At 45.7% G+C, this 19,882-nt stretch overlaps 1 protein-coding gene across 2 annotated transcripts in view; it reads right to left on the bottom strand.

Moving 5' to 3' along the window:
- SPRED2 (sprouty related EVH1 domain containing 2) overlaps window positions 1–19,882 on the bottom strand; it is a 117,087-nt gene that overhangs the window by 94,256 nt on the left and 2,949 nt on the right. Inside the window, exon 2 of one of the 2 annotated variants that reach the window (XM_070572469.1) lies at window positions 19,083–19,745. In XM_070572469.1, the coding sequence (XP_070428570.1) occupies window positions 19,083–19,108 (26 nt within the window). In that variant the 5' untranslated portion in view covers window positions 19,109–19,745. Of the gene's footprint in view, window positions 1–19,082; window position 19,882 lie in introns of those variants that run through there. The other variant, XM_008535077.2, reaches the window with a different exon arrangement.

Here is a 19,882-nt window from a genome sequence, read left to right as displayed (position 1 = left end):
GGACACTATTTAAAAAAGGATAAAGCCACCTTGACAGCCTCCCTTCTGGTAACAAGAATTTTGTTTCCTGATGAAGACTTTAAGAATAATCTTAAATGCAAAAAAAAAAAAAAGTGTCACTTTGCGTGCTGATACCAAAGATTCTGTAAGTAGCCTTCACTGTCCATCTCCCCTTTCCACGCCGGGATATTATTTAGCATGTTTGTGCCATCTGATTATACCTTCTCAGGCAGAATCTCCTTAAATCACGACTTGTTCTCGCTAGATAAAAATGGTTCCCAAATCAAATCGAAAGAGGATCCGGCTTTTTTCTCCTAAGGACGAGGGTTTCATAGGTAAGAAGGGGAGGTTGACAGACGTCATTCACAGGGTCTAACAAGAAGGAGTCTAGTGCGTTTCCACACCCTTCCTTGGAAGAGTGGTTCCCCGTGCAGGGCGTCCAGCTGGTGTCCGGAAGGGGTCCCAGCCAGTGCAGGAGGACCTGAGGCTGTGTGCTCTCGGTGCCTTCACCGTGGAAAAACTACCAGCTGAGCCTCATGACCTACTGCCACTGCTAACCTAAGGTTACTTCTCTCTCAGGGTTTTCAATTTTAACATTATAATAATCATCATCAGCTGCAGCAGATACCGTTTTAAAATGGACTGCTTTCCGTGTACCAGGGACTGCGCTGAGCACGTGACCCACGTTCTCTCATTTAATCCTCCGGCAATTCTTTGAGGAATTACTCTGCAAAGGAGGGAATCACAGCTCTGAACCCAGGCAAGACTCATTCAACAGCAGGCTCTGAAAGCAACATCGAGTCACCCTGCCTTCTCCCCTAGCAGTCCAAGGCTATCCCCACTGCGTGCAGCCAGAAGGTGATTCAGTCAGTTGCAAAAGTGCTAGCACGCCATCATTTAATAGTTACTTAAATTGCATGCTTTTAAACAGCACTCCCAAATGATGACATGATAAACGGCACTTTACCTGTACGCTGTAACTGGCCACACAGGCATGGGCTATGTGAAATAAATGGCTTAAAGGGACTTGTAAAACTAAGCTACAACAGGGGACAAAAGCTAGGAATGGAATGTCGGCTGAACAGCTCACTTCCTTGCCTTAATTGGCTTCTGTCTTGGTGTTAATTGACTTTGTGTTAACTGCCTTTCATACAAATCGAGGAAAGCTGACCTTCGGAATGCTGGTGACTTGTTGGGTAAATATGTCTTTATGGACTTCATAAAATGCAGATTGTGTAAACACATACTCAGGATCTATTAAAAGCACTGGGTGACTGGAGTAAGGCACAAAGGTGGCTTTTAAGATTCCTGAGTACTCAGTAGTTGGACGTTTACGAAAATGAACATCAAGGATGTAATTACAATCTAGGAAGTGGATCTCAAACTCTGGCTTGCAGGCAAAGGAATCACCTAGGGAGCTTTCCAATAATGCAGACTCCCTTGGCCCCACACCCAGAGAAGCTGATTCCAGAGGTCTGGGTGGGCCACAGGCGTGTATTTTAACGAGCCCTCCAGACTGCTGACTGAGTAGGTGGCCCAGGACCAGCTTCAAGAAACAACGATTTCAGTGCTATAAGCAGCTCACTACCCTTCTCACCTGGCCTCCTGCGCCCCTACCAAAGCATACCACCCAGGGAATATGACAGACTAGAGTCCTTCCCCTAGAAGGGGAGAGATCCTTGGGAGCAGGCGGGAACTCCCATCCCCACACTGCCCGGCACAGCCAGAGCCAACAGAATGCCCAGCCAGTTGGCACCGGGAGGGCCGCCTTTTTGCCCCCCGCTCTCAAGGAGAGAGAGTTACTCCTCTAAAGCCCATAGCAGCTAATGGTGACCAACACTGCCATTAAAGGAATGTCAAGGGTGCAGGCCCAGCACAAGGAGCACACCTTTTCGTGCAAAGAGCCTGGAGCCTTTACACAGACCATGGCGCCCAGGCAGCCTCGACTGTGAGAAGAGAGGCAAATATCCAGTGTCTCACAGTCTGTGGCACTTGGAGAAGCACTTGCAGTTATGGGCCCCCAGTTACAAGAGACATGGCTGTACCTGAGTACTGATAAAGAGACTGGGCTGATGCTGGGCCAGCAGGAGAGAAGAGCGGGCGCGCTGCCTTCGCGTATCAGCAGGGCGGTCAGAACAAGAGCACCAATTGTTGCTGCCGCAGAGGACAGAGCTTCCACAGAAGAACTCGCTGACAAGCTGCACACCCAAGTCCCTGGGCACGCGGGTTCCTTATCGCGGAAGTGTGAACAGGAACTGAAGGGCCATCCGCTGTGGTGGAACAGGGCATACTTCTCGGCTCCCTAAGCTGGTGAGATCTTCAGATCCTGTGTTTCAATCCCCAGAGAGACTGTGTGCTTTCACAGGAACAAATGTGCCCTCGACCACAAATAACCCTATCCTTAAAGCTTATCAGAGCAGTTCACTACATTTGTTTTTTTCTACTGGACATAGAGATTGCCAAATTGTATCGAATGTGGTGACTTAAGGATTCCCAAGGCCAGAAAGTGTCAAATCTATAAACAGTTTATGAATGAACATAGATGTTCAACCATCAAGACTGAGTACTTATTGGTAAGAGTTAGTGCATTTATTTTTATTTATTTTATATTCGTTAGTAGTTTTATTGAAAAACTCAACAAAAGCTATATAAGAAGTTGCTGCTAATATTCCCACTCTAGGGGTATACCACCTCAGAAATGCTAACAATCTAATTTGCACCAACACGCTACTAGTAAAACTAGTTAAAGAGAGAAACATCATCTTAAAAAAAAACGAAAAAGGGCCTAACATTTTCAAAGAACAAGTTGTTTTTTCACAGGTCTGTGCTACAGCAGATATTCATTCTCACATGTTTGCTTGAATTAAGTGACTCTTAATTTCACCTGCCTGATTATGAATCTTCTCGTCTCCAAACAGGGAAAAGAGGAAGGGCCGACCTGATCGGTTTTTACACGTATATGAGAGTATTACACTTTTGTGATTATCCCATATGGCTGTCACAGTCTCTGAAGTTGGCATTCTTACTGTCCCTGAGAACCACCGAGGCTCTCTGGATGTGAAGGGCTTGCCAAAGGACGAATTGGCTGGTCGCTATTGAACGAGCTGACCCTCAACTCTGGTCATCTGGGAAGGGCCCATCACCCAAACCACCACAACCAAGACCAGCTCTGCTGTTAGCTCTACCACAAAGCTGTTCCCACTTCTAGAACTTTCTTGGAGGTTCCAAGCCCTTGTCAAGACATATTAGTATAGAAAGAAACACACATACTAGGTCAACTGAGGAGATACACATCTGGGCACCACTGGGCCTAATCTCCAAGTTCATCTACCTCAATCCCTTCTGTGAAGGGAGCTTTCTGGGGGAGAAGAGGGGAGCAGAGGGGACTAGGCAGGGATGGACAGAAAGCTAGAAATCTACTAGAGGATATGAAATAGGAGATTTGGGTGTCTGAGGCACACAGGCCCAGGCAGTCGTGTTCAGGCTGCCACTTTTCCGGAAAGAAGTCTTTGAGTTCTTAAATCATTAGTTGACTCTGTCCCATTTTTTTGGTTTCATGTTTCATTATTTTTTAATTGTGGCAAAATATAGATAACATTTCATTTTAACCATTTTTAAGTGTATGGTTCAGTGGCACTAAATACCTTCATATTGTTGTGCAAGACTCTGTCCCATTTTTAGGTGTGCCGTTCACATTTTCTCCTAAGTTATTAAAACAATTTTTCAGCCTTCCCCATATTTGCATGTGGTGTCACACTTCTGGGTGACAAGCTACAATCTTAAAACCTGGCATTAGTTTTTGTTAGAGGCATCTGTTTTAAGTCAATGTATTTTCATTTCTGGGTAAAAGCACATAATTCTACAGCTCTGTTTTCCTTTAAATTTGAGCAACTACTGCTCCCATGTTAACAAAAGACTGTCAAAAATCAAATGCAAGAACTACTCCTGTTCCCTGTAAAACAACTGGCCCACCCCACCAAAAAAAAAAAAAAAAGAAAAGACGAAATAAAAAACACCCCTATATTTCTACATTTACTACTTTAACATTAAAATAGCTAAATTTGTATCCTAAAGGCATCTGTGTTACATCACCAAGGAAAACTTCTGAAAAAAATTAATGGGGCTTTTAAAGTTTCAGCCAAACCTTTTTTAAAAATAATAAAAAAGTCATAATTTTGGACAGCTGTAGGTGATTTTTTTGTGGGCTTTAGATTTTTTATTAAATAAAAGACCTCTTGGATCAACAATTAGAATTTGGTTTTTATCGTCTCTTATGATCTCATTTCACATGTAGCATCAATTTGGTATCTTCCTCCCTAAGAGATTATTTGTTATTTAATTTGAATGAGATGAAACCAAGAGGAAAGAAAGGGAAGGGAAGGAGTAACATTCTTCAGAACATTCCTGTTCACTGATGGATGTGTGTGGCCTTTTGAATACCCTCCGATATGGCCAACTATTCAGGATAAAATAATGGGCAGTGATAGAGAGGAATCTTTTTTTTTTTTTTGAGCTGTAATTGACATATAACATTCTATTAGTTTCGGGTGTACAGCATGATTCGCTATTTGTATATATTACCACAATAAGTCTAGTTAACATCTGTCACCCAGGGGGATCTTTAAAAAGAGTAAATGCTCCCTGGTCAATGCTGTCTTGGTTGGTTACAACACTCTAGGTTTGGTTGGTGTTCCCTTCTTCCAAACTATGATTAGTCCAAGGCACATTAGAATCTCCCGGATTTGTTAAAATACTAACACACGGGGTGGGGATGAAATTCTAATTCAGTTAGTCTAGGGAGAAGGGAGGTAAGAGTGGAAAGATGGAAGGGTGTTGTGTCCTCAATAGCATCCCAAACCACCCCCAGACATCCCCCACCTCGGGGCCTCTTATATTGATAAACTGTCCTTGTTAGGACAGTTGGGGGGATGGGTTCCATTTCAGGCTATATGCCAGGGGTGGAGGGTGGACCACACCTGTCTAATTCTCTTGATCACTGCTGTACTGCCCAATGCAGAACAAGAGGAACATGGAAGGAGGGAGCTGCAGGTAAATCACTTATAACCAAACTGCCCTGACTCTTTGGATGATCCAGAAGCACTGGGATGGGGAGCTCGGAACCTTTAGGCTGACAAGGAATTCTTTACTCTGTAAGAAGCCTGCCCAGCTGATGGGGATTAATAAAGCAAAACAAAAGGCCGGGGGGGGGGGGGGTATAGAACCCCAAAGGAAGGAAATTCTTAAAAAATACAAATTTCCTAAAAAAAAAAAAAGCAAAAAACAAATTTCCTACCCTACACAAACAGCATGAATCTTGTTATCGCAACGGGAGTCCTGACTGAAAACTACAGTTTCAAAGCAGGATTGGGAAATGGATCAAGTCTCACCACAGCAAAGTGGGTGTGTCCTCCCAGCTCCCAGGGATAGTGTGTCTTGGTGTGGGTATTATTTTCACTCTTCCTCAAGTCTAGGTTTCTACATGCCCTTGGCTGTGTGATTCAGTACCAAGGATAATCCCAACTTTATCAGGAATTAACCTATGCGGCAGCAGCCTTATAAAAACTTAAGAGTAAAAAGCTATCATAAAAAATTTTCCTTATATGACCAGCTGGTCAACTTTTCCCTTCCACTCTTGCTTAACAGCATCTGTTGGTTTAGAGGCGTGCGGAATTCTCACACTCATGTACCCAAACCGCCACCCTTCCCATCCTGCCACCGACCGAGCCCCACCCCAGGAGATGTGCAGATCAAATATTACTTCCTGCTGTCTATGACCACACCGTCTTGGCAGTTAACATCAAAAGCAAACACATGGGGAGAACAGAAGGCACTGGAGCTGGGGAGGAAGGACAAGCACAGGTAATGTTTCATCAACGTTCTTGCTGGTGCCCAGGTGCAAAAACCTTGGAACATCATGTGTATTTCAATTTTTCATCTAAGGGCTCATCTTCTCCTCTCTCCTAGGATGGCGAGCTGAAGGACGTCCTCCTCTGCCTCCACTCTCTACCCTCCTGTCCGTGGAACATGACAGGTGGAAGCCATACCTCGGGACCCCTGTCTGCCATTGGCAGGAGAGCTACACAGGAACTGGGCTTGGCAAGCTCATCTATCTCAACCTTATACAGGGGATGACCAAGGCTAGCAATCTATTCAATGTTGATGGTTGACCATCAACACGGGCCACATTTATCTGAACTGAACATGTTTCCACCATCTTTTTCCTGTCTCCTGACAGTTCAATTAGAGGGTAGCAATTGTCATACATATTTAACACAGCACCCACAACAGGACAGGAACAAAGGCCAGATGACATCTGTTCACTGACATATCCCAAAACACCAACTAGATGTGCGACCTTGGGTTTGTCACTCGACCTCTCTAGACTGCAATTTATGTGTAAAAGAAGGGAGCTGAGCTGGTATTTTCCTAAGATCCTCCCCAGTTCCACAATTTTATGGTCAAGTTGCAACCATTTTACTCAATTGAGAAAGGGCAATGTATTCTCCACTTCACAGGGGCAATTCCACTTGACCAGTGCTGTGTTCCTGCAGAAGTCACAATACTAAAAAGAAACAAAAACAAAAACCCTCACTTGGGTTATTTCCAGGCTGTAAGTGTGATCTACAAAGGAAGCTGGTTAATTTTGTTCTGAATCTCACAGCCCCCTTGACCATCTTCCAATAAACATAAGGACAACCTCTTTGGAACAAAGGTTTCTATAGCAATGCCTACTGCATTTTATTAAAGCCAGAGAGAAAAGCCCTGCCCACATATGGTGGAGCCTCAATTACTAGTGGCCTTTTTCGAAAGCCTTGCACCCTCTATCTAGTTGGAATTTACCAATATGCCACTTCATCAGTTCTTTGCTTCAAACCTTAAACAATTCCATTCTACCTAAAGAACAAAAGCCCAAATACCCACTTGTTAGCCTGACACACAAGAACCTCCCAAATTTAGCCTCAGCCGACTGGAGCAGCTCTCTCTCTGAGCTCCCCCAGCATAAATACAGAGGTAGTTTCCCTGCCTGGGGAAGAACCTTTGGCAGAAGATGCCTCCTTCCCCAACTTGCCAGACCCGCCCTCTCCCCCCAAGCACCACCCCCATCCTCATCTGAGTCCTCTAAAACTCAATCCCACCTTGTTGAAAGTGAACTCTCTCCTGGCTGGTACAGCAAGAGGTATTTTAATTTCTTCTTTGCATTTGTCTCTATTTTTAAAAAAAGAATATTATACTTGTAAATAAGAATAAAAGTTTTTTTAAATATGAACTCCCCTTGCAATGTTTGGAACTAGAAGAGTTCTTCAATATTCTGATATTATTCAGTCCTTTTATTTTAGTGACAAGACAGCTGAGTCCAGACTAAGAAGCTCGACGTCTTGCCTAAGGTCACACAGCAGGTTAGTGGCAAGGAGGGAATGGGAACCTATGTTTCCTGACTCCCAGAACTTACACATGGCAACAGCACCCATCTTCTTTGCTACCTGGTATCCTTTCAAGAGCTTCTAGTGTTGGGTGTATCCTCTTTTCCACGATAAATAGAGTGTGAGTTGCACAGCACAGGTGTTCTAAAAATGCCGACTACTAGAGTGGAAAGAGGGAAGAGCTAAAACACGGAGAAGACAAATGCCCCTAGCTCCCCACCTTTATGAGAAAACCCAACCTTATGCCAAGTCTGTAGGGCGATGTCCTGACTCATGTCCAACTCCCCCATCTACCTCCAATTCAACTGGTCCTCCGCTTTCCCTCACACCTGCCACCCACCTCTGTATATGTGCCCCCTACAGAATGACCACACTTGGGTTCTTAGCTCCAGAATGAGGGTCACAGCAATGATTCCCAACTTTCTAGTACTCAGAGGGAGAAAATTCAGGGGCCTAGTCCCCTTCTCCAGGGATTATAGCTGTTATTTTTTAATAACTGTACATTGAGACAAAGATGACATTCAGTGTGAATTTGGCAGTATTATAACAAGGTTGTATTTATTTTTTTTTAAAGATTTTATTTTTTCCTTCTTCTCCCCAAAGCCCCCCGATACATAGTTGTATATTCTTCGTTGTGGGTCCTTCTAGTTGTGGCATGTGGGAAGCTGCCTCAGCGTGGTTTGATGAGCAGTGCCATGTCCACGCCCAGGATTCCAACCAACAAAACACTGGGCCGCCTGCAGCGGAGCGCGCGAACTTAACCAGTCGGCCACGGGGCCAGCCCCCAAGGTTGTATTTTATTATTCTATAAATGCAGCTACGTACACTGAAAGAGTATATGACATTATGCATTCGGTTCACAAACAACACTTGGAGTGCTTATGGGTTCCCAGGCACTTGTTTGGGAACTGCTGGGCGGCTGCATCAGTCCAAGACTTCAGAGGGGCTATCTAAATGCTGGGGAGGGACTTTCAGTCTCTTATCACCTTCCCCTGAAAGAAAAATATGACAGGCTAATGAAGATACAACCAGAGGGTCTACAGTCAGCTCGTTTCAGATTCCCCATTGCATCTACCTCCATGGTGCAGTTATTACTACCACAGGCATTGGTATTTTTAGTACCTCTTTTCTGGGCAAACAAAGGGTCTCTCACTTACTCCAGTCCTCTGGTCTATTCTCAGCTTTGCTAGCAATGCGCCCTCAAGTAGAAAGCCCCATTCAGATTCGTATTCCAGTCTCTTCCCCATCTCTCACCAGGAATTATCTCTAAAGAGTAAGCACTGACAAGTGAAGGATAATTTGCATTTTAACCCTATTCAAATTTGGGTAAATGGTTTAATATGCATGCTAATATTCCATCATTATTCCCATTAAGGAAACTATTATGTTAAAGTGTTTAATCAGGAGAATTAGGGAGAACTCCAGACACCTAAAATTAACCTCTAATAATCTTGACATTCATTTCATCTAAGTGCAATTTGCCAAGCTCTAAGCAACTCCCTGCTTAAGATGCTGCTAAGGCACGTGGGGATTCCTGATAAGACCTAAAAGCAATTCATTTCCTAACTAGATTGCTGTCTACCAGAATAAACTAAAAGGGCTGCAATTTAAATACAATCAAGTCCCCAAGCAGTCACATTCCAGAAGACTTAAACATCATCATCTTGATCCCCAGGAACAACAATGCTATTCGCATCAGAAACAACACAACCACTTCCTCTTTCTCTGACCTTCTCTGTTTAATTACTTCCTGTGATTTCTTCTAGGGCTGAGCCTGCCCGCTTCGCAGGGCGGCAGGCTGATTTGTCCGGAAGGTGCAGAATGCCAGCTGACCGTGGGACATTACACACAAAGCGCTGGGACTTCGTATTTTCTTTTTAAGTGACAAATCCTTTGGGCCTCCTGGCATTCACCAGGAACATTTTTAAGTCATAAGAAAAAATTCTTCCAGCACACTACCATCTGAAATGGAGCTATCCCTCAAAGCTGTAAGTCCTGCCACCGATGGGGAAGTGCAGGTGCCTGATAACATCTCTCAGTGTGTAAGCACCACCTTCTTGGCCAATGAGCTTCTTCAACAGATTCCAAATGCCAAGCCTGTGAAGCCGCCTGTGAAGACACCACCTGGCAGCTGTGCGCTCACTATCATCACAGCCAGAGATGGGCCCTTGCTAGTCAAAGCGTGGTCCATGGATCAGCAGCACCTGGCAGTCTGTTAAAAATACAGAATCTCAAGCCTTATTGAATCAGAATCCTCATTTTACAAGATTTCCAGGTGATACCCTATGTGCATTCAAGTTTGATCCCCTCTCAAAACAGCTAAGCTAAAACACAGATCCAGGAGAATCCACAGGTCCGTTCTGCTCCCACACTCTTTCCCTCAAGGGTCAGGAGGCTGGATCTCTTTCCAAAAGAGATATCTCTAGAGCTGCTCTTTATATCAGGACAGAAAAGGCCACCTCCGCAGGTACTGGTTCCCTACTCCACAGAGCTGAACAGGAATGCAAAGAAGAAATGTCATCTCAACTTTTGAGGTGAGTTCTAATTTCATTTGCTCCACAGTAATACAAACCAAGCTGGCACACAGGACACAAATTTTTTTATTGAGAAATGTGAGGATCTGTGAAGTTATGATACATAATGTTGTTCTACAGACATGGGATTTGAAGTCAAAGGACCTGGGTTAAAAATAACAAGTCCTGCTCTGTGACCTCAGACAAGATATTTAACCTCTCTGCATCTTTTCTTCCCCTGTAGTTTGTGGATGCTTGACTGTTGGACATATTCCATCCACGTGTGAGTGCGCATGTACATGCACATAAAACACACACACACAGACACACCCTAAAAATAACTTGAAGAACTTGTTAGGGTGTTGAGATGGGCATGTTGTTCCTTTAATACTATGTATGAAGAGTCCCCCCTCCCCAAATCTGGGAATCCCAATGCCTGCAGCTCCAGGAGGAACCCTGCAGAAGGTGGGTAAGGAAAGGGAAAACAACTCTGACAGTCAATCAATGAGTCATGAAGATGATCTGTCCTCCTACCCTTAAGGCATACGAAAGTGCCCAGCACCCTGGAACGTAAGCTCCTGAGGGCAGACTCCTTCTGAGTCACAGCTCTGGGACTTTCCCGAAGATTAGGTGTCTGCTACCTTGGGTGCAGCAAGCAAATGCCACTCAACAGCTAGTTGCTACCTTTCCTCGAGCCTCACCCCGACTGTTATTTATTTTATCCAATAAAATAATGTATACATGGCTTGGCAATTAGGGTCCAAGTACGTTCTAAAGCCAAGTTCTTCAGATTCAAAGTCCACCACACTCCAACCGATCACCTGTAATCTAGTATCCCCTAATTTTCCTTAGGATAAAAGACATGTAAGGATGGACGGTAAGGGCCTCAAAGCTGGTTTACAAACAGCAGACTCCTGACTGAAATCCGTTCACACACACAGTAATGAGAAGGCAGCCACTCGGCTTCCAGGGCCAGAGGTAAGTAACGTTGAGCCAGTGCACACCATCCCGGCAGAGCAGACCTGTTTCGGAATCTTTTTTTTTTTTAAAGATTTTACTTTTCCTTTTTTTTCCCCTATAGCCCCCTGGTACATGGTTGTATATTTTCAGTTGTGGGTCCTTCTAGTTGTGGCATATGGGATGCTGCCTCAGCACGGCTTGATGAGCAGTGCCATGTCCGCGCCCAGGATTCGAACTGGCAAAACCCTGAGTTGCTGAAGCGGAATGTGCAAACTTAACCACTCGGCCACAGGCCGGCCCTGTTTTGGAATTTTGAACCTAAGAAAAATCATAGATTTGACTTAACCTATTAAGCAAAGGAGAGAAATTTAATTGCTATATTAAGACTATATTCACACTTATGCAGCCTTAAAAGGTCTGTAAAATTATTCGGATGTTGATGATTAAATTAAACCTCTGGGCTAGCATCCACTTTATTCCTTGGCTGGAAACATAAAATGCAAACACCAACATGGCATGCAAGTAGACAAAACAAGTCAGAAGCCAACTTACTCCTAAGAGAGCCCTCAGCCCCACCCATCCCCACCAAGCCTACTGACCCTTGTTTTAGACACAATTTGAACGCTGTTCGTAATATGATTTCTAAACCACAGATAGGGATGGCAAGAGAGCCAAGGATGCTACTATAGGTAATTACATTGACAATAAGAGCTACGAAAAGACATCAAATCTCAAAAAGCATAGCCAACTAGGATCACTGAGCAAAGGGGCCAATTGTCAGTTGGGCATTACTGAAATTAAAGTACCAAAACTAAGGTGCTATTCTAGAGGGACCTATCAGGACAGGACTGGAAAGCCAAATGAAAAGAAGAACATGACTTCTAGCCTCTAATTCTCCCACAAACCCCCTTGAGCAAGTCACTTCAACTCTCTTAGGCATAAAGGGAGAATCTCATTTCCTGCCTCAAAAGGTTGCTGTGAGGCTAAAATAGTTAATGGATGTGCTCTGCCTTGGAAATTCTGAAAATAAATCATCCCTGGCTACATGATGTGAGCTCCACCAGAGGTGGAGGACTGTCATGGAATTCCCGACTTATCAGGCGCTGCGCTAACATGTTTTCCCTTTGCTACCTCATCTCCACTTTTTAACAGCCTACGAAGTAGGCAGCAGAATGAACTTGGATTACATTAACCCAGGGCTCATGGCTTAGGGCATTTGCCAGGGTCCCTTCATCAGTAGAGGGCAGAGGCAGGGTGTGACCCCAAAGTCCATGTTTCTTCCACCACCATCATGGCAATCTGCCCCTTTTCGTAGTTTTGAAAAAGCAACCTCAAAGTCCTTTTGGTTGTAGGTACAACATGAATGACCATTTACATTTTTATATAAGGTAAAACTACTTTTCACTTAATGAATATTTATTTTAACCAATCAATAAACATTTGCAGAAAGCCTACTACAGACTCAGCCCTCTGCCAGGCTGTGGGAAGACGGGTTAACAAGCCATTGATCCCACAACTGGAAGGACGGTGGGCCAAGCTTGTCTGTGCATTCTCAGTGAGGGTGGGATGCAAATACAAAATAAACAGTCCTCATGTGAAAAAGCAATCCTGCAGGCCAGAGCCAAAGTGATGCCTTGAGAAAAAGAAATAAGAGAAATAAATAATAAAAATGGCAACACAAAGATTTCATTACCAGATGAACTAGGGAAGAAAATTTTAAAACTGAACCTGATAATTAAGTTTTAATCATTTATGAATGGGCCACACAGTATATATTTAAGAATGAAAACAACCAGATTTGAAAAATCATTATTTCAGTCCACAGAGGAGCCGGAACCACGCATCTCAGAAGCTGCTGGTGTTGTTCTAATCTCTTCAATCACAAGTGCCAAATGCTAGGGGGACGTCAAAATCCATCTCTCCACCTCTACGCTCTAAGTGCAAGTTAACAGAGAAATTTTATTTTTAAGTAAATCTTCAACTACCGTTTGAGAACAGCATAAATAACATAAGCACAATTTGCTATCACGTGTGCGATATGCCACACATGAACATACTGTTGACAAGATTACCTGAGAAATGAGTATTATAAAACAGTTGTTCCTTAATTTATCTAACTCTTATGCCAGTTAATATCAAGTATTTTACTAAGATCCCGGCCTCACTTCCTCTCCATGACATGGGACACGTGTCAAGCCGTAATATAACAAGCCTTCATGCCTCCCCAGGGAAAGCATGCAGAAGACACATTTCACTCCACAGAGCACTGTGTGCACCTGTGCAAAATACTCCTTCTACTCCAGTGACTAAAAGCCCTAGAAAATGCCTTTAAATATCATCAATGTTCTAGCCTTCAATATTGATTAAAAAGAAACATTTATAAGAATAGTCAATGAGTTTATTGATATGACTGGGTCTTTAAGAAAAACAGCCCAATTTACTTAAGAGAAAACAAGCCAAAACAAACCACCACACACACCAAAACTTCCTGCTCTGCCTCTATTATCATCTTCTTCAGTTTCTGAGGAGTCTGCTGTCAGATTGTATATTTGTGTTCAGCCCAGCACTAGAGGAACTATGCCAATACTGGAGTTCATCAGCACAGCTGTCTCCAACTTCAAGCGTTAGAACTCCATCAGAACCCTGCAGCTACTGCAAATTGTGAATATTGTGATTTCTGCAGAGGCAGAAACACAGGCCCTGGCTTATTGAGCTCAAGACCTTCTACTTCCCAGTTCCCACAAGAGTGACTGGAGTCAAAACGGTTTTGAGTTGTCAATCACAGACCACCACCACCGGAGAGTTCTGCACCCAATTTCCACAGAATGCGGCAACAGCTTCATGTCAACAAGGAGTTTCTCAGAAGGCGGCTTATGCACGCCCTAGGTTAACCAAATACAACAACTGTAATTATTGCATCAGTCGGCAGGGAGAGAACAGCATTTTAAAATAATTAAATTCATTTTTTAATTCAACAGACATTTATTAGGCAACCACAATGTGCCCAATGGTATTGGGAAAACAACTAGAAAACTAGGCAGTTGAGAGGTAACCCTGGATCAATCTAAAAAGCTCATATTCTGGGCCAGAACATAGTGGGGTATAAGCCCAACTCTAAATGGTGATAACCACCATACGGCCCTGGTGGGGGGGCGGGGGATGCTATAAAGAGTCTTCAATTTAGACTTGGAGAGTGGGAGTGGGGAAAGCCTAGGAGGACTCTCACAAAAGGAAAAGCTGGCTGGGGGGAATGAGCAGAACATCACTAGTTTGAAGAAGGGAAGCAAGGAAGAAAAGAATTCCAGACTAAGGAGCACAAGTAAGGAGACTGTCAAGGCAGAATAGATTGGGTATTCGTAGTGATTCACATTTTACTTATTTTCTTGGTTAAAGCAATCAGAAAGCAGGGGGGATCAGCTATAGTTAGACAGAAGGTAGCATTTGCTAATATCCCTTTGGAAACAAACCCAGCAGATGGAGGTTAGTCCAGGCCTGCCACCTAACCAGCTGTACAGTAAGTGCATGTGGGAAGCACTCTGATTTTCTAGTGACAAGCTTGTTCAGGTCTTTCCAAGTTTTTTTGTTTTGTCGTGCTTTGAAGATTATCTGATAAACGGACCAAGATTCCAGTTCTGCAACGTCAACTCCATGTTTTTAACATTTACGAATTCTACTTATGGACAGCAGAAACATATCTCCTTTTGAAGGCCAATGCAAAGAAAATGGATCAATACTTGTATCAGGTCTAATTTCTACAACTGTTATTTCAACGAATGGAGAGCTAACATTCCAGTAATAACCAACTCTGAATTCACACTCCTCCTATTATCTTAATGTGTATCACAGAATTCACAAGTCCAAGTTTATTTAAATTCACTTTAATTCAGTATGTGCCTCATTGCATTTTAAGGGAAGGGAAGTGGAAAAAATTATGGCAATGACAGATTGTCACCAATTGAGAAGAATCAGGGACTGCATGACTGGCAGACATGGTGTGAGCTCTGAAGTCAGAATGACTAAGGCTGGCCACTCTCTCCCTCCTGAGACAGTACCTCACAGTGGCTAAAAACAGTCTTTCCTGAGCCAGACTGCTGGGCTGCTCAAATCCCAGCTCCTTCAGTTACTAAAAATATGACCTTGGGAAAGTTACTTAACCTCTCTGGGCCTCAGTTTCCCCATCTATAAATGGGGGTAACGATACCATCTACCTCATAGGATTGTTAGGAAGGCCAAATGAATAAATTTTGCTGTCTTAGGCAAATAACTTTAAGCTTCTTTATCGATTAAATGGGTTATTTGAAAATTGACAAGCTAAGCCTGTAACAAACCTATCTCACGGCCCTGGAAAGAGCCAACACCAAACACTGTTTTATGCTTGCTGGACTGTAAGCTTTACATAGGGTATCTCATTTAATTCTCACAGCAACTCCCCGAAATCGGTAATATTTACTCCCATCATATTCACTCAGATAACACCAAGCTGAGATATGTAAGTAACTTGCCTTAGATCAGAAAGTTAGCAAATGGTTATGCCTTGAGTCTTAAGTATGTTACAGACACATTTAAAGCGGGGTCTGTGATTGGCCCCTGGCTAGAATAAGCTGTTATAAAAGACTGAGTGTTAAAAACATCATGGAGATTATTCTTAATTTTGTAAAGTGTGATGAAGATATTGGGGTTTCACGGAAGAATATTCCCGTATTTTGGAAAGTAAGCTCAAGCATTTAGATATAAGAGTTCTGATGTCTAATTTCTTTGAAATGATTCAGGAAAATACTTAAGACTTTTTTAAAAACGGGAAATGTTTCAACATTAGGAAAAATATGGCTGAGGGCAAAGCTGCAAATCCATTCTCAGCAAGGTGTGTGTTTCAGAGAAGAGTTTATGAGAGGAACAAAATAGAAAGCTGAATGGCAGCCCGATGGCCCAATGGCTCCTGAGTTACCACTCGCTTGAGAAGGGTTTCTTCATTTCACCTGCAAATTTCCAAACCATTCATAGCCATGATCAAATGCTTTAAAGATACAGACAAAATACATATGATTTTGAAAACTTTTTCCATTGCTATGTACAAAAGACCACTTTCAATAGTTTGATGTTCTTTACTTTTTAAATTTTAAAAATAAATTTGTAGAATTGTAAATCTTAATGTGCATTTCTATCTGAAATGGGATCAAAGAAGGGTTTGTATATTTTCTATATGGAGCTAGTTTTTAGGACCATCAGTGGAAAGAGCAGACAATCTTTCCTGAATTACCATACATTTATTAGAGAGGAGTTTTAAATTGACATGGAAAAGAACATTAGAAGACAAAACATTTTACTATTTTTTAAAATTAAGCACAATTTTACCAGTGGCAAGATTCTAATTTATTGTATTCTGATGCTAAATGCTTAAACAGATGTTTAAATATCTGTATTGTTTAATAAAAACCTTAAATATATACGGACTATCAAGAAAACCTATTTTACCTAAGGCACAAATATACCTCCCTTAGGTCTCCAGTTCGATGTCACCAATTCTCTTTATATGTAACACACCTTGCCTGCTTCCAAAAGGTAGTTGAGGGACCTCAAACATAAAACCGTTAGAAGAGATAATGAAGACCAAAATTCATATGGAGGAGGGGTAAACAAATCTAACAAAAACCTAGACTAATATGGCTACCATAATCAAGTAATAATTTTACCTCTGAGCTTCCAGACAGTGGTAGCAAAATAACAACAAAAAAAGCAATCACAGCAAGCTCTGTAACTCAGAGAGAAACCTTCTTCCTGGCACTAAACATTTAAAAGGAATTTTTCAGATGGGTCATTACATAAGAACATTGAACAATATAATGGACAGTGTCCACAAACGGCAGTTTACAACTCATGCGGCCGTCGTCTTACCTGGCATTTCATGTTTCACGTCAAGGTCATTACATTAAAAGTAATGCCGAGAAGGCCATTTCTGCAGTGGGCTAAGGCACCACAGCTTTCTGATTCTCTAAATGAAACCAGAACCTGTCCTCAAACATCCATTGTCTCAACTGGGCTTCTGACAGCAGTGGGGGCAGCGGGTTTCCGTGCTGAACTGCTCTGAAAGCCTGGCATAGAGAAGATTTATTTCTTGCTGGTGATCCCACCAGAAATCCTTTTGCTTTGGATACCAGATAGAGTAGGATGCAAAGCGGATGTACTGCCATGAAAAGGGAGGGGCCAGGCCAGTACTCCCAAGAGATGGAGCCAAGGAACCCAGTGTAGGGTGGCGGAACCAATCTCCAAGAAGCAGGAAGCCCAGAGAAAGGCGACCGTCCCTCACTGCTACTACTGCTATTTGTGTGTGCAGGGACAAACGAGGAACCATAAAAATACCTGCTTATTAGTCAATTCTGAAGGGGGCAAGGCCCAGCAGCGTATCTCTTCCCCTCCATATTTCAGCCTTACAAGCGCAACTTGTTTTCATTTTACCATTTGAAGATACAGTCTACAAAGGCAAAGCAAAATGTCTAAAATAGAAAAACCAGCAGATGTGATGGCACGGCTGCGACAAGCACACCAGGCAGGATCCTATCCAGCTACGGGTGTCCAGCAGACCATGGGTTACTGCAGTCAAAACTCCCTGGGGACCCACAAGAAGAAGTTCCCTTTCCCCAACACCAACCCTCCCAACCCCCTCCAATCCAGCCTGGCAACAGCAGACGCCAAAGAAGAAACGGGCATTCCAAAAAGAAAAAAAGTAAGTAGATTCTTAGAGTAGAAAACAGCTTTCTGTCACCTGCTGCAAGAGAAGCCCTCCCCGTCGCCCAGCCCTGAGTCACTTCCCCTCTCTGTACTGAGTCTCAATGCTCGCGGGGGCATAAGACCCGGGGCCTCGGAAGCTGGCCACTGGCAGCCCGATGCCCCACAGACACGAGGGGCCCCCCTCCCAGGCGCGTCCCGGCGGCTGCAGACCGCCTCTGTGTGCCCAAGCCGGCGCCGCCGCTACCTTGGCTAATGGCAGCTCTGAATGAAAGGAGCCGAGGCCGGCTCCGGATTTATGAATGTGCAGGGGAGGAGGGGAGGGATATCATGTGACAATAAAGGAGAGCGTCTTATTCACAAAAAAAAGTGCTGGTGGCGGGCACAGCCACTGAGCAGCGGCGGCAGTCGCCGTGCGGTGACCGCTCGGACCGAGGCGGACGACCTCAGGCGCCGGGCGCAGCGGCCCTGCTTCCATTGCACCCGCGACTGGAAACGCCTCGGGCGCGGGTGGGAGAAAGCCAAACCCGACTCGGCGATCGCCAGGCAGGAGAGAGCTGCACCTGGGCCCGGGGCTGGAGAAAGGCACCGTCCAACGGCGGGTGGCAGGTCTGCCCGGGAGCCCCTTAGGCGGAGCGCCCCGAGCATTGTTCCCCGCGGGCCGGGCACGCAAGCCTGTGCACGCGCGCACACACACACGTACACACACACACACCGGCCTGCAGCGCGCTGCCCCGCACGCTCCCGTCCGCCCCCGCCGCACACGACTGGGATCCGCCCCCCGAGCTGCCCCGACCCCGCAGGGCGCCTGTCCCGGGCCATCAGCGCGTGCACACACACTCACACGCGCCGCGGGACCCCTCGGGCGGCTCCAGCTCGCCCGGCGGCGCAAGGACCCGGGCGCACGCAGACCCCCGCGCAGCCAAAGCCCAGTTCTCCTCTCGCTCTGCCGTGTTTTTTATGAATGAAAATGTGGTATGCAAATGAGAGCGATTCAAGAAAAAGAAATGGCGGAGCCTGGGCCCCAGTGGGCTCCCGGAGGGACTGCGGGCTAGCGGCGGGGCGAGAGAGTCACAAAGTCAGCATGTAAAAACCCACCGACCCCAGGAAACCGGAGCGGGGGTGTCAGGTCTTCCCCTCCAGCCGCTGAGGACTTCAGGGGGAAGGGGTGTTTGTGAGTCCCTGGAGAGGGAGCGGGGACCGCCCCGAGGTCACCCGCGCGCCCTTGGCCCCCGCAGCGGCCACCAGCCCGCCGACCCAAGGCGCGCCCCTGCCGGCCGCAGCAGTTTTTGCCCCCTCCTCACTTCAACAAGAGGGGAAATCGTGCGTCCCAAACCCCACAGGCCAGCGACTCGCTGCACCCCACGCCAAGTTCACCCAACGAGCGTCCCCGCCCGCGTCCTCAGCCCCGGCCCCCACGCTGTCCCCGCGGGGCACCCTCGTCCCACTCCGCGGCCAAACTTACTCGTCCGGGTGTGTTTCTTCGGTCATTTTCCTGTTCACCTAGACGCCTGTCCCGCGGCGGGCAGCTTTGCTCCCTTCATCTTCCTGTCCGCTCACCCGCCTTCTTCACATCTCCGGAGATCGCCTGATTTGGTTGGGGGGGAGCGGCTAAAGATGAAGGGGGCGCCGCAGAAGGCAGAAGGGGAAGCAGGGCGACCGGAGCGCCGGGCGAGGTTTGGAGGAAGGGGTGCAAAGGCAAGCTGCGGGGGCAGTGAGCGCCGTAGCGCCTAGGGGCGAGGCGGGCGGGGACTCCGGGGGCTTGGGAGCGGCGGAGGGGGAGAGATTTGGGCAGGGGACGGCGGTGGGGAGAGGAGGAGAAAAACAAGCGCGCCGTGGAGCGGCGGGGACTGCTGAGAGGAGGAGGACGAGATGGCCGGCCGCGGGTGGGGGCTCGGTCCGGGGTCGCCCCAGGGGGGGGCCGGGCCAATCACGGTTCCGGGGAGCGGTCGGCGGCCGGGGGAGGTGCGCCTGGGAGGCGGTGCAGGGCGCCCCGTCCGAGCCCCATCTCTCGACTCCACCGATTTACTCCATATTGGATTCTCACCGCCGCCAACAGGAGGAGGAAGTAGGGCGGAAGCGATGACGTCTTCCCAGCGGCCAGAGGTGGTGGAGTGCAAAAAGCTTCCTACTTGCGACCGAAAAAAAAAAAGGGAGAGAGAGAAAAAAAAAAAACTTTGTCCCGCCTACTGAGCATGCCCGTCTTCCTTTCCCCCCTCCCTCCGGGCTTCCACTCCGGGAGGAGCCGTGGAGTGGAGTTGTTTG

The sequence above is a fragment of the Equus przewalskii genome, chromosome 14 (assembly GCF_037783145.1).
Source record: "Equus przewalskii isolate Varuska chromosome 14, EquPr2, whole genome shotgun sequence".
In the NCBI taxonomy this organism is placed as follows: Eukaryota; Metazoa; Chordata; class Mammalia; order Perissodactyla; family Equidae; genus Equus; species Equus przewalskii.
This window is presented reverse-complemented; position numbering and strand designations above follow the sequence as displayed.